At 48.0% G+C, this 13,131-nt stretch overlaps 2 protein-coding genes across 2 annotated transcripts in view; both read left to right on the top strand.

Annotated features, from left to right (window-relative positions):
• Positions 1 to 585: 585 nt before the first annotated feature.
• The window catches only part of LOC149331507 (protein-cysteine N-palmitoyltransferase HHAT-like), a 43,176-nt gene continuing 30,630 nt past the window's right edge, over positions 586 to 13,131 (top strand). Inside the window, exons 1-2 of the mRNA XM_089555507.1 lie at positions 586 to 812; positions 4,797 to 4,879. Coding sequence (XP_089411633.1) covers positions 679 to 812; positions 4,797 to 4,879 — 217 coding nt within the window. The 5' untranslated portion in view covers positions 586 to 678. The remainder of the gene's footprint in view (positions 813 to 4,796; positions 4,880 to 13,131) is intronic.
• Positions 7,267 to 9,365, top strand: LOC149331508 (uncharacterized). The gene is made up of 2 exons (XM_089556689.1): positions 7,267 to 8,696; positions 8,856 to 9,365. Exons 1-2 carry the CDS (start codon positions 7,500 to 7,502, stop codon positions 9,363 to 9,365), a joined length of 1,707 nt encoding a protein of 568 aa, XP_089412815.1. The 5' UTR covers positions 7,267 to 7,499.

The raw sequence follows: 13,131 nt of genomic DNA, 5'->3' as shown, positions 1-13,131 counted from the left end.
CACAGGGCAGTGGAAACTTTCCACACGCTCTCCCGATGGGTACTGGGACTCCTTCGGACGTCCTGAACGTCCGCAGTACATCCATGGGAGTTTTAATGTCCATTGGGCTGACTGCTGCGCATCAGGCACCGCGCCAACCTCTCATCCGTCATCCGCTTTGACATCTGGTGAGCGGCGTCTCCCTCTAATTGGTTGATTGTGGTTGTACGTCATAATCTCTGTCGACCAATCCTGAATTAGTGTGACACATGCACGGCTTTTCCTCCCAAAGGCCGCTCTAATGCTTTCGTGTTATAAAGTATATTACCGTTTGGACTCGTCGCTTGACGGTTTCAGGGGGCGTGGTTGCCAAGCTCTCGACATCTGGCAGCAGACGTCTGTACCAGAGACGCCACAGAAGACGCGCTGCGTTTTCCGTCGCAGACACATGCTTTCAAACCTTTACGACAGGGAAATATCGCTTCCCGCGCTTTAAACGCCTTGGACGCTCTTTAAAGCGAGGAGAAATAAAATCAAGTGTACGATCGCAGATTATACCGCTAACGTTCGCCTTCTTAAGATCACGGCCGTGCGAACAGCTGCGTTAATTCGCTCTTTTTGTGCTGTGAAACGATCAGTTTTCTCGACTGCTAGAGCGCGCAGACGGTTTGAAAGATTGCACAGCGGTGGGTTCACTAGATGCAGTCTGGACATTTAATAGCCATTTGCTGCGTGTACTTCCCGAGTGCTCATCCGTATTCAAAGTTTTGCTCGATGGCTGTGGAACAAAGCTCTACGAGCTGCGATCAAGACGACCACTCTTCAAAACAAAGGTACCAAGTTATTTGAGTAGCGCTGGTGTCGTCTGCTGTCTCGACTGTCCGCCGTTTGTTAACTTGTTAACGTACGTACCAAGGTAATGGGAACGGGATTCGTGCCAGCTTGCATTCGCTGGTCTTAGCTGCTATATGCTTTTTCTTGTAAAGTTTTAAAGCGATAGCTCTACCCCTCGGGGTACAACTTCCGATTTTGATGTGCAGTAGGCAATGACCTTCAATGCCTCACAAGGTCAAACTGAATTAACTGCGTGGTGATAAGGTGCAAGATATGATAGTATGACTACGTGATCATAGTACTATGACCATTGGGTACCTTACCTTGACCCTTGACCCTGATATTTTTGACACAGTGGAGCCCATGCTTAACAAAACTTTCACTCGTATAAATAGGTTCAAGCCACGTTGAACACCAGCCATTTTTTTGGGGTAAACATGGTTGCGCTTCTTTTGATAGCATCGAATTAGTGCTCGTCGGCTTCGGTGCAGAAGTTCGTCTGAATGAAACAACTTATTTGAATGAGTTTCGAAACCCTGGAAGTGTCGCCAAACCGCTATGCAACGCTACTGTTCCCACATCATTATCAGTTTTGCTGCTCTCGTAACGTCTCCATTATTTTGCCTTTTTCTCTGATACTTATTCGCCTTTAGTATTTTGCGCTGTCTGAGGCTTCTTTTTTATTCTTGCTCATTCTTAAACGCAGAAAAGTCTTGCTTTTTTGTTTGTTATGTCTTGCGTATTTGTAACCTTAGCCGCTTTGTATACACGAATAAAGCCAACAGTCGCCGAAGCCAAGGAGCACCGTTTATATTTTTTTATTTGCAGTGTGGACCAATGCTGATTTAATGGTGCAAATATGTTATAGCTGAAAGGTAATTGGTTGTATACATTTATGTACTTTTTGCACTTGTCTCCTTTAGTATTTGCATTATACTGCAACAGCTACATGACCTCCATTCCCCCAACATGTAATGTCCATGGTCCTCTAAGGTTGAAATAAATTAGTATGAAAGAAGCTCTTCTCAAGCATACCTGTCTCTGGGAGGAATGATATCTGGTGTCAGACAGGCACGTAAAAATACTAACCTTAAAACAATATGTCTGTTAACCTTATTAAAAAGTAAATATGGTCTAAATAATTAAAAGAAAAACGAGCATGGAGGGTAGGTATGGAACTAATGAGGTATAGAGAAATGTATTGTATTGTTAAAGCTGATTCACGGAAGAGAAAATTAGAAGAAATTATTTGAAAGGTTGGTAAACGGTGGAAGCATTTTCCATACAAAGTAACAAGGCTTCCTAAGGTTCTTGTTGGAAAATGTGCTGTAATTAGAGGAATCATTGCCATGACTCATCATAATCATTTGTTCTACCTCTAAAAACCAAAGGGCATCACATAAGGGGGACAACGTGAAGCACAGGTATTTTCTCACGAAAATCACCCAACGTTACAAAGATCTTGGAACGCAAATATAAGAATATGTTAAGCCGCTGCGGTGGCTGAGTGGTTATGGTGCTCGCCTGCTGACCTGAAAGACGCGGGTTTGATCTCGGCCGCGGTGGTCGAATTTCGGTGGAGGCGAAATTCTAGAGGCCCGTGTACTGTGCGATGTCAGTACACGTTAAAGAACCCCAGGTGGTCGAAATTTCCGGAGCCCTTCACTACGGCGTCCCTCATAGCCTGAGTCGATTTGGGACGTAAAACATTAATAAACCAATAACCATATGTTAAGAAAAAACGACAACTAGAAACGCTGAAGAAGGTTGTTGACCGCAGACAGCAAAGCAGTAACAAGAGAACGAATAAATTACAAAAAATATAATCAAAAACACTTAAAGCGGGCAGTGACCGCAGAGTGAAAATTTTCAGGATATGGGTACGACCCAAAAAGAAAGACAGGCTCTTTCGGTGAGGCATGTTGTAAAAAATCTCGCGAAAAAAAAATTGCACTTAGAATATTGCATATCTCAACGAGGTCAGAAAGAGAGAAGGTTCTCTTGAGGCCTGATTTACACTCTAGATGTCCGGCTGTAATTGGATAGAGGGCTGTTTTATTCTGTAGAGATTGGAGGCGGTTAGTCAGAGTTTGAGAACGGGGGTTCCGAATTAAAGACGCATATTCTAGCTTACACCTAACGAGGGCTTGTCACACGATGAGTTTAGCGTTGGTGCTATAGTAGCATACAACTTAAATGAGCAGTGAAGCTCCGCCCACAATCTAGACCACGAACACGGAATTCCTCCGTGACAAAAAAGTAGTCCGTTAAAACTTTTCTTCTCATCTAAACAAGAAGCTAATCACAAGAACAAAAATTATAAGCTCTATAATTCTGTTACTTGGGTTGATTGATAATGTCAGACATTAAAAACCTGATTTTGTTTACTGTTGTGATTATTTATTTTTAAATGAATTTAAGCGCACAAGAACACGCACATAAGAAGAGGAAACACACAGGACAGCGGAGCAATACGGGACGCCGCGGACCGTGGCCCAGTGCAACAACTGCTGCTTTTTTTAAGCTGTATATCCTACTATGGAAGAACATAAAGGCCGACAGAGAAAAGACGAGGTGCGGCTAGCCGACGATAATAAATTCTCGATATGGACATACTTCCATACATACCAACTTCGGAAACAATGTATGGAAACACCTCGTGTACGCACAAATTACGGTTTTCAGAGGTTAGGATGGCAAATTCCTGACTTAATTAATCAATACCCTATTATTCTGGATACTGCACGCAGCACTCCCTCTATACGTAAATACAAAATGTTAATTAAAGCAATGCTCATAAATGAACCTTAAAGATGAAAACTTAACGTATACCTTTCACTAGTGTATGTTTTGTAAATATTGCTATGGTCGAATTGTGTTTAAAGTATGCTGTTTGTTTTTCCGACGAAAGCAAGTGTTTTGTAAGGATGTCATATATATTGTGTAAAAAATATTGAATGTGTGTTCTATTATGTAATGCTCTTCTTGATATTTGTAGCCTGTGGTGCCGCCTGTCATCCGGGTGGCGTGGCCTCGTCAGGCAATGTATGCCTTTTGCCACGTCACCCTGGACAACCTCTTCGTTGTCTTAAATAAATTCTGAATGAATGAATGAATGAGACACTCTCTTCAGGTGCTCACCGACGAGAGTATAGTTGTATGCAGACGCTTTGCGAGTAGAGAAGATCATGTGCATGTTCTTATAGGTATTAACATCAATCAGCCGATCCCAACGCCATAATGGTATCTTATCGAGGTCGTCTTGAATACCCTTCCAGTCCGATGCACTTTTCACAGTCTTGTATAAGACTCAACCTTCCATAAAAATACATATTGTTGAGGACAATCGGGAGAGTAGGCCCCACGTGACAGCAAAGGCAAAGCGAAGCCCGCTCTCAGGTAGTACTTGCTGGCCCACCAGTCACCCCTGAAGAAGGGACCGAGTTGGTCTCGAAACGTTCGGCTTAAAATAATTTATTGGTTGGTGCGAGAATTTCTCAATTTTTATATAAAACATAACCAGATGGACTTCCGTCGTAGATGTTCTCGTGAAATGAATGCAGTTTAATACCAAGAATATCGCACTAGTTTGGAGATGCGGATAACATGCCACGCGCTCTCGTTTACTTCAGATAAACAGGCCCGCGAGCCTATCATCTTAGCTTTTTTCCCTACGAAGTCCGAGTTGAACAAACATTCTGAAAGCAGGAAACATGATACAGATTGGAGCGAAGCACGCATTTTAAAAACAGAAAGGATCCAAAGTCACTTCCTAGTGCGTACGCCCGCTGTCCAGGGCCCATTTTTAAGCGTAAATAGCCAGCCTTTCACATTTGCACCTCTTTGTGAGCAAGGCTCCCGTGCGGGAGCCGAAACATCATTTAAAAGTTCATTTTCTGGTCGCTGTTCTGCCTTCTTCATGTACACTGCCGACCAGACGGGTTTCCGTAACACCCTCGACTTCATGTTTTTTCTCCTTGCAGATGCTATACCCATGTATTTCACTGGCTCATGTGGATTGCTCTGCTGTCATACGCATTGGGCCGCTTCGTCACCAGCGAAGTTAGTAAGTGTGACATATTTAAGTTGCTGCGAGAGAGCACGCCTCAGGTCTCCGGACAGCTTTTGCCTGAGTTGCAGTGTCAGCTCATTATGAAGGGTAACCGCGTGGAGAACTTCCGAGCGCCAGAATTTCCCGAAGGAAGTGTTTATTGACGGAGTCGTCAGTGATAAAAAAATTGGCTTTGGTTTCGCTCTGGTTCAACCTGGAGTGACGCGAGAGCTGTTGTTGTTGTTGTTGTTGTTGTGACTGAGAGAAGGATGAAAAGGAAATTGCACGGGCCTGCTACTGGCTCGAGCCAAGCCACCACCGCTGCCACGTGCAGATAGAGGAGAGTTAAAAGATAAGAGGAAGGTGGGAGAGGAAAGGAAAGACGCGCGTCGCAGCAACAACTGCGTCCGCCGGAGCGGACGCTGCTCAAAAAACAGATAAGCGGCCGAAGCCGCGCTCGCCGAAGCGAGAACTCCGCCGAGCCGCCTACTTATACAGCTGCAACACCTCTCCCCCCCCCCCCCCCCACACACACTCGACACGGCGCATGCGCACAGCTGTTGCAGCTCTGTTTCGCTGGCGCGCCACGCCGCCGGCAGCAGCAGCTGCTCCGCACCACGTGACCAACCCACGTGACCAACGGCGCCGCCACGGAGCTCAAGGGGCGCCACGCTGAAGTCTCGAAGAGCTGGCGTAGTGTAGCTCTCGCTACAAAATTGTGCCTTAGCACCTTCCGAGGCGCTTCCTTCTTCTCTCATTCCTACCAGTAGCTTTAGAAGCCAGTGTTTGCTGCGGCGCACTTAGAGGTAATAGAGAGATTTAGCATAGGGAAGACGAAGCAACGTATGCCTGCGGCGCAGTGGTCTTACCCAGTCTTGCACCTGCCCCGGCGCGTGCGCAGCAGGCTTTTGATTAATCTGGTCTCCACTATGCTAAATCTCTCTAATAACGATGCTCGTATACCAGTGACTGCACTTGGTGTTTTCAGTGCCTATTTTTGATAGTGTGCTAAACACCAGCCGTACATAAGAAAGAAATGACGTGTAATTCGAACCGACATACGGAGGAAACTAGCAGTCACCGAAATCAAGGAGCTTAGGGGAATGTTTCTATATATTTTTTGTTTGTGTTGTTGATCAATGGAAAATTAGTAGTTTATTATTTCACCGATGAAAGATCATTGGTAAGTAGAAGCAAAAAACAACCACATGATGCCGCTGGTGTGATCCGAACCCACAACCTCCGAATATTTTAAATGGTTAGAAATGGCAGGCGTTTTCACGCAATGAGACTCCATATCGTCCGTTGTACGTAGAGCTGTTCGTCAGCACATTATCTACGACTGGGCACCGGTTTATTTATTATCCTCAAAAAGTGCTTCACGTCTACTTAAAGTCGCATGCCTGATAAGTGCGATCTCCGATATGGAGGCTCTTAGCAAACTCTCGAACGTACTTTGAGACGAGAGCTGCAAATTTCATTCGCATTAAAAAGAAAACAAAACATCAAATAATCGTAAAAACCAAAAGGTCTTTCAGGGAAATTGTAAAATGAATTGGTCATAAGGTTTTTTAAATGTTTATCAGATTTGGCCATTTTTCGCAGTTTTCGAATTCCAGCAGATTTGTGCGCTCAACTAGAAAAAAAAAATTGCACATTCAGAAATACGAATTTTCTCTCACGGTAGCAGAAAGGGGCGACAAAAACTGAGGGCAGGTTTCAGTGTCAAGTTCCTTCTCCATATCCAGTCCCGTAATTGTCCTGACAATGTTCCTTCTCGGAACGCGTAGTATTTTAAGGCGGAAGCCTTTAATGCCTCATCGTTGTAAGCAGGAGCTGTCGACAAGAAATGTCACGCTTTTCAGTTGGTCGAAACGGTCGTAACGTCACAGTGCGCGAATTTCAAACGGGGCCAATTGTACTTTGGCTACTAACCATGCAACCAATTAAAGGGACCATATAGTGATGCTGCAAGTAAGTTTGAGTTTAGTTGATTGCTTACGTAACCAATTAGTCCAATTAACCTTTCTTGTCAGACCAGATAAATAAATAAAACCGAGTAAGAAACTGGCCGAGCTTGGGAATCGAACCCCGGTCTCCGGAGTGCGAGTCGAGCACGCTACCACTCCGCTATGCCAGCTCGATGGTTTGGAATGAACAAAGGTGCGTCTAGTGAATACGGTGTCTTCGTTCACTCCCATCTTCCTCCCTTCCCGTTGCGGCGAGGTTCAGGTGTGCACCGAGATATGCGAGACAGATACATTTCCTTTCCTCAAAAAACAATTTACTGACGAGCAAGGCGTATTTGTCCGCGTTTCAGATTGGTCCAAATTGTCGTGATGTCACCACGCGCGAGAGAGACGCGCCTCAGCAGTCGGGAAGAGCGGACGTGTGTCACGTCGGCTCCGCCGAATTTTATGATCCTTTCCCGAAGCATTTGCCGAAGCGCTGCGACACCATCTGGCTACACTTCCAGAACAACGAGGAGACCACCCACCCTTGTTCAGGTGGGACCGTTTTCTCAAATCCTTCGAGAATTTGAAGACCAAGCGGATCGCGCGAGTTGCTAAGCCTAACAGTTAGGCCACGACTCAGCTGCCCGCCGCGGCTCCGCGGGCAAATTCTGCCGCAAACCATGACGACCCTGATGGGATACGACCCGGAGGGGATGCAGATTGTCACCATGCCGCAGGCGAAAACCCCAGTTTTCGACAAGGTTACGGAGGCGATTTTCCAACGCAAGATAGAAGAGTGGGAACGCGCATCAGCCCGTGACAACCACTCGGCACGGCAAAAAGGTCGAACGCCAGATGGACGCGTCACCGCGGCAGGGGATACGCCGCTGCAGCAGACGCCCCGCACGCAAGTCAAGCGTTGGAAGCCTCCTCCGCAGCCGCGTCTGGACAAGCAAGATGCAGTGATCATAATCAAACCTAAAGGAACGCTGGATCTCAGCAAATTCAGGGGAAGCAACGCGGTCGGAAACGCCTTGCACATTGCTGCTGGCGTCGACAAGGGCTCAGCCGAGCTCAGCGTTTGGCCCATATGGGAACAGAACATCATCGTCGTCGGGGTGCGAGACGCCCAAATAATCAGAAAGATCCTGGCAATTCACGAAATTCAGCTTGGGGACAAGGCACAGGCAGTGTACTCCTATCTCCGCCCCTCCGACGACACTTGCAAAGGAGTAATACAAGTGGACCCGAGGGTTTCCAACGAAGACATCACGAACGCGCTTCGCTCCCCGGACGCACCAGTGGTGAGCGTGAGAAAATTAGGTTCCTCCAACGTGGCGGCCATCACGTTTGAAGGAAGAAAGGTTCCGTTTCACGTCTTCTACTACGGTGAAGCGGTTCCAGTACGCCTATACAAGAAAACAACGCCAGCCTGCGCTCTGTGCGGGAAACTTGGACACCGGGCGGATGTTTGCCCTTGCCCTTCGAAGTCAAGATGTCCGCAGTGCGGTCAGCAAGATGTTCCAGAATCCCACGACTGCCAACCCAAGTGCACGGTCTGCGAAGGTCCACATCCCATGGGGTCGAATCAGTGCAAGTACAAGTACCGAACATCACAAAAAACCAAGCCCAAGACAGGAGAAGTCAACCACCGGTCAAGATCCAGGCTTCGGAACCGGTCCGGCAGCAGAGGTCCATCGAGCAGCGGGGACCGACTGACCCACCAGGACCAGTCCAGCAACAACTCAGCACCACCCGGCTCACGCTCTTCAAGCAATGGACCTGGGACTACCGATAATGTGTCGCACAACAACGGCAGTCGTCCAGCCGAGAAGACAACAGGACCCCATAACAAGGAGCAGCGCAACGGCAGCAAGGTGAGCTGGGCAGATGTAGCTGCCTCCTCCCCCGAAGCGTTGGCTTACAAACGACTTAAAGCAGAGATTGAACAACTAAAATCAGAAAATAGCACATTGAAACAGCAGTTAGTCATCGCAGTCAATCCAAACAACACATTACCTCCATCGACGCAACAGGCATGTCCGATGGAAGAAGATAAGGCAGAGCTACACCCTCCGTCTCCACACCAGTTAGATGCTAGCACCCCCGAGAGGCAAGCAACTACACCAGACGCACCCCACCAGGCACCAACTCCGCAGGCACCACCATCGCAGGCACTAAAGCAGCAATGTACAGAGCACCCCCAAACCCAGGAACGCATCACTCGCTTGGAAAAAACAATTCAGGACCTCATTGAAAATAAATTACAAATTATGATCGAGACGACAATCAAAAGTATGTTCGAATCAGTTATTAAACCCATGATGGAAAACCTCGAACCAGTTTTAATAAGGATGCAATCGCAGGAGATCAGAATTGACCGCAAACTTCAGGAATTATCAGATGTTTCTCACAACAGGGGCACAAAGCTGCAGGGTAAAATGGGAACTCGTCGTCTGCCAAGCACTCAGCCAGATCTACAACCTGAGGGCGCACCACATGATGAGGCACAAGTTTCTAGTGTTCAGCATGGCTCCACAACGTAGACATAAACTTACTATCCTACAGTGGAACTGCAGGGGACTAAAACGGAAGAGGGAAACATTACAGCAATACATAGACTCTCATCCCGATACGCCGCAAATAATAGCCCTGCAAGAAGTGAATATGGAGGCTAAGATCAGAGGATACTCAACACATCAAACAAATCCCTCGACATGCATCTTGGTCCACAAATCATGCACGGCAATCACTGTAGACCTTAATCTAGACAGCGACATTGAATATACCTTCATAAAAATACTGCCACAGCACAGAAACAGCAAGAGCACCTATATACTCAATATATATAGTCGCCCCAAACAGCACCGCGTAGCCTTCGACGTGATCTTTCTTAAAGCCCTAAGAGAAGCCCAAAAAGCTCCCCTAGCTATAGTTGGCGACTTTAATGCTTCTAGCCCCCTATGGGGATACCCCAGGGAAGACACGAAAGGCAGAAAACTAGCATCCGCCATCGCTGACATGGCCCTGACCCTACTCACGGACCCGCAGCACCCGACGCGAGTCGGCACCAGTGTAACGCGGGATACTTCTCCCGACCTCACGCTCGTCCGCAATGCCCGCAACTATGAGTGGCTCAATACAGGAGAGACCCTAGGCAGCGATCACTACGTGCTGCAGACCATCTTCGAAAGCAACAAGCACAGCAAACCACGAGGGCAAGCCAGAATTACAGACTGGGAGACATTCAGAAAGGACACCAAACTAACCACATCCGAACAAATAACCAGCTACGAAGATTGGGCGGCTTCCATTCTCGACCTTAAAGAAAAGCTCACAAAGTCTCTTGCCACCACGGAGGACCACCCAGCTGTTGACAACCACCTCCTACACCTTTGGGAAGCAAGACGTAGTCTTATAAAACGGTGGAAAAAACAAAGACACAATCGGAAACTAAGACTTCGAATAGCCAAGCTTACTATTCAAGCAGACCAATACGCATGGGACCTCGCTCGCACCAATTGGCTAACGAAGTGCGAATCCCTCAAAGGCCGCCTAGACACCAAGGCTACATGGAACCTTCTGCGATGCCTAATTGACCCTCCGAAAGCGAAGAGTGAACAACACAGAAATTTGCATCGAGCCCTACACAGCTTTCAAGGCACAGATCAAGAACTCGTGGATGAACTCACGCGTCGCTATATCTGCACCGCGCGAGACCCACAACCCTACAATAAGGAGTACCGTGGGGAACCGAACGAAGACCTAGACAGAGATTTCACTTCAGAGGAAATCATTGCAGCACTAGCAGATATGCGCCGAGGCACAGCCCCGGGACAAGACAAAATTACTGTCGGACTTCTGGCCAACCTCGGCACGGAGGCTCTGCAGCAACTCACGGATTACATAAACGAATGTTGGCGTACCGGCACCATTCCACAAGCATGGAAAACAGCCAATGTACACTTTATTCCCAAACCCGGCAAGAAAATCAGCATCGAAAACCTGCGCCCCATATCCCTCACGTCGTGCGCAGGCAAACTCATGGAAAAGGCAGTCCACACCCGTCTCTCCAATTATCTTGAGGACAATGAGCTACTGCCACACACGATGTTTGGATTCCGGGCACACTTGTCCACCCATGATGTGCTTCTGCAAATCAAACGTGAAGTCATTGATCCCGTACGCACAAACAGTAACCGAGCGCTTCTAACACTTGACCTCAAGGGAGCGTTTGACAATGTCAAACACTCCACAATCCTCAACAACCTCCACAGCATGAACTGCGGACAGCGAGCCTACTCGTACATCTGCGATTTCCTTACGGACAGAACCGTCAACATCAGCACCGGCTCAAAACACACAACGCAAGTGAAGATGGGCACGAGAGGCACTCCGCAAGGGGCAGTACTATCCCCACTTCTCTTCAACATTGCACTCCTAAATCTCCCACCTCTTCTCAATCAGGTACAGGGCATACGCCACGCCCTGTACGCTGATGATATAACCATCTGGACAACCACGGGAAGTATGGGAATGATTGAAGAACAACTACAAACCGCGGCGACAACAGTTCAAAATTATGCCCGGGCGTGTGGACTAACGTGCTCACCCGAAAAATCCGAACTGATAGTCTTCCGTCAACGCAAGAATCAAGACACCATCAATATCCGCGTAGACAACTCACCCATCAAGGAAGTTCAGACCATGAAGATACTGGGTCTGTACATAAATAACAACGGCAACAACCTTCTTGCCCTACAGAAACTACGGCTCGTGAGCGAGCAAGTCGCCAGGATGATCGCCAGGATAACGACGCGCAAATCGGGGATGCGAGAAGACGATACTCTGCGACTGGTGCAGGCTTTCGTTGTAAGCCGCGTCGTCTACGTAGCGCCCTACCTCCGCCTTAAGAAGCGTGACATCAAAAACCTCGACATCATAATCAGAACTGCCTACAAGAAGGCCCTGGGACTCCCTCTTGCGACATCCACGGACCGGCTCTTGCGACTGGGTGTGCACAACACGATCGATGAGCTGATAGAGACACACCTTACGGCGCAGGTGGTACGGCTCTCCACAACTCGAACTGGCCGACAAGTTCTGAGTGATTTAAACATCAATTGCCCCCGACAGCTAGACACCAAAACCGACATCCCAGCTTCATGGAGAGGACAACTCAAGGCAGCTCCACTACCCAGGAATATGCACCCTGATTTTCACCAGTCAAGACGACAAGCACGAGCCGAAGCCATGAAAAGACACTACGGCGGGCGCGAGGGCGTGTTCTATGTCGATGCTGCGGGTCCCGAGCAGGGAATGACGGCCGTCGCGGTAGTGCACCAAAATACAACAGTCGACGGACTAGTACTGGCTAGCCAGGACATACTGGCTGCGGAAGAAGTGGCGATTGCTCTAGCTGCAACACACACTAGCTCAATATACATTCTCACAGATTCACAGACAGCGTATCGCAATTACCTCAGGGGCAGGGTCGCACCGCTAGCAGCTAAAATCCTGCAAGATAGCTACATCCGTGGCTACCAACCCACACACAAACACTTAATATGGGTACCAGGTCACCAGGGCATCCCAGGGAACGAGAGCGCACATGCCTCAGCCCGAGCATTTCTCCCCCGGGCACCCAGTGCGGATGCCGTGGAACCTCCTACCCCACTACTAACTTACAATGACATACTTCAGCACTTAAGATTATCCCGTCGGGTCTACCCTCCGCCGGCTAAGACACTAGATAAAGGGGAGGAACAGCACCTCCGAAAGCTACAGACCAACACTTACAACAACCCACGAAGACTACATGCCATAGACCCGGAGTCATTTGACTCACAATGCAAATTCTGTGGGGAGAAGGCGGACCTGTACCATATGGTATGGGCCTGCCAACGAAATCAGGCGATCACTGTTAATAACCAGCCAACGCAGGAGGGGTGGGAGGCAGCTCTGTCCAGCTCGGACGAAAAGAGTCAAAAGCAACTCATCGAAAGAGCCCGGACAGCAGCCTACGCCAATGGGGTTCCGGACTGAGAGCTCCAACCACGGCTACAACCTCCTAAACCATTTCATTAAAATATTTTCACCACCACCACCACGCGCGAATTTTGACGGGTGTCCACCGAAATATGTGAGACAGTTACTGCGTAAATACAATTTTCGACTAGCGCTACTGAGATATGCGAGACAGTTAATGCGTAATTTCCTTTCCTCAAATACAATTTTCATTTTCTTCATTACGGCCCCGCTTTCTTCTTTCACTCCACTTCCTCCCTTCCTGTACAGTGCGGCTCAGGGGTC

The sequence above is a fragment of the Amblyomma mixtum genome, chromosome 8, assembly GCF_055824585.1.
Source record: "Amblyomma mixtum isolate Tamu chromosome 8, ASM5582458v1, whole genome shotgun sequence".
Classification (NCBI taxonomy): domain Eukaryota; kingdom Metazoa; phylum Arthropoda; class Arachnida; order Ixodida; family Ixodidae; genus Amblyomma; species Amblyomma mixtum.
This window is presented reverse-complemented; position numbering and strand designations above follow the sequence as displayed.